Raw genomic sequence first — 690 nt, forward strand, 5'->3', positions numbered from 1 at the left:
ACACACACACACACACACACGCACGCACGCACGCACGCACGCACGCACACACACACACACACACACACACACACACACACTCAGTACTAAATAAACACATTTCTTTTTATTCACTGCTCGTCCAGTCTTTTATTGCGGGTCCTGCCACGTACACACCAGCCCCCGTTACTAAGCGAGTGTGTAGTGCTACATAGGTAGAACTATGCAGGTACGATGAGCCGGTATGGCAAGTATGGTAGTATGGCAAGTATGGTAGTATGGCAAGTATGGTAGCATGGCAAGTATGGTAGTATGGCAAGTATGGCAGCATGGCAAGTATGGTAGTGTGGCAAGTATTGCAGTATGGCAAGTATGGCAAGTATTGCAGTATGGCAAGTATGGCAAGTATGGTAGTATGTCAAGTATGGCAAGTATGGTAGTATGGTAGTATGGCAATTATTGCAGTATGGCAAGTATGGTAGTGTGGCGGCACGGTTGGCTAACGTATACGAACAACGTCGTACAGTCGTGGGAGAAATTCGACCTGGGTGATATATAAATACGTCACTGCTGGAATCACGGCGCCGTGCCATGGCGACGTGCGAGCGATTGTCGACATCGAATGGAATATGTAGATCGCAAGCTTTGTCCCCACCGGCGGATTGAAATTCGAACGCGAGATAGAGAGAGAGAGAGAGAGAAGAGAGAGAG

The 690-nt window shown here is 48.3% G+C and overlaps 1 protein-coding gene across 1 annotated transcript in view; it reads left to right on the top strand.

Moving 5' to 3' along the window:
* Nucleotides 1–283: 283 nt before the first annotated feature.
* Nucleotides 284–690, top strand: part of LOC106819748 (ankyrin repeat domain-containing protein 50-like) — a gene marked incomplete at its 3' end in the record, with an annotated part of 10,881 nt that continues 10,474 nt past the window's right edge. The window contains exon 1 of the mRNA XM_014824340.1: nt 284–410. Coding sequence (XP_014679826.1) covers nt 284–410 — 127 coding nt within the window. The remainder of the gene's footprint in view (nt 411–690) is intronic.

This window comes from Priapulus caudatus, unplaced genomic scaffold (assembly GCF_000485595.1).
Source record: "Priapulus caudatus unplaced genomic scaffold, Priapulus_caudatus-5.0.1 Scaffold4313, whole genome shotgun sequence".
Lineage (NCBI taxonomy): Eukaryota > Metazoa > Priapulida > Priapulimorpha > Priapulimorphida > Priapulidae > Priapulus > Priapulus caudatus.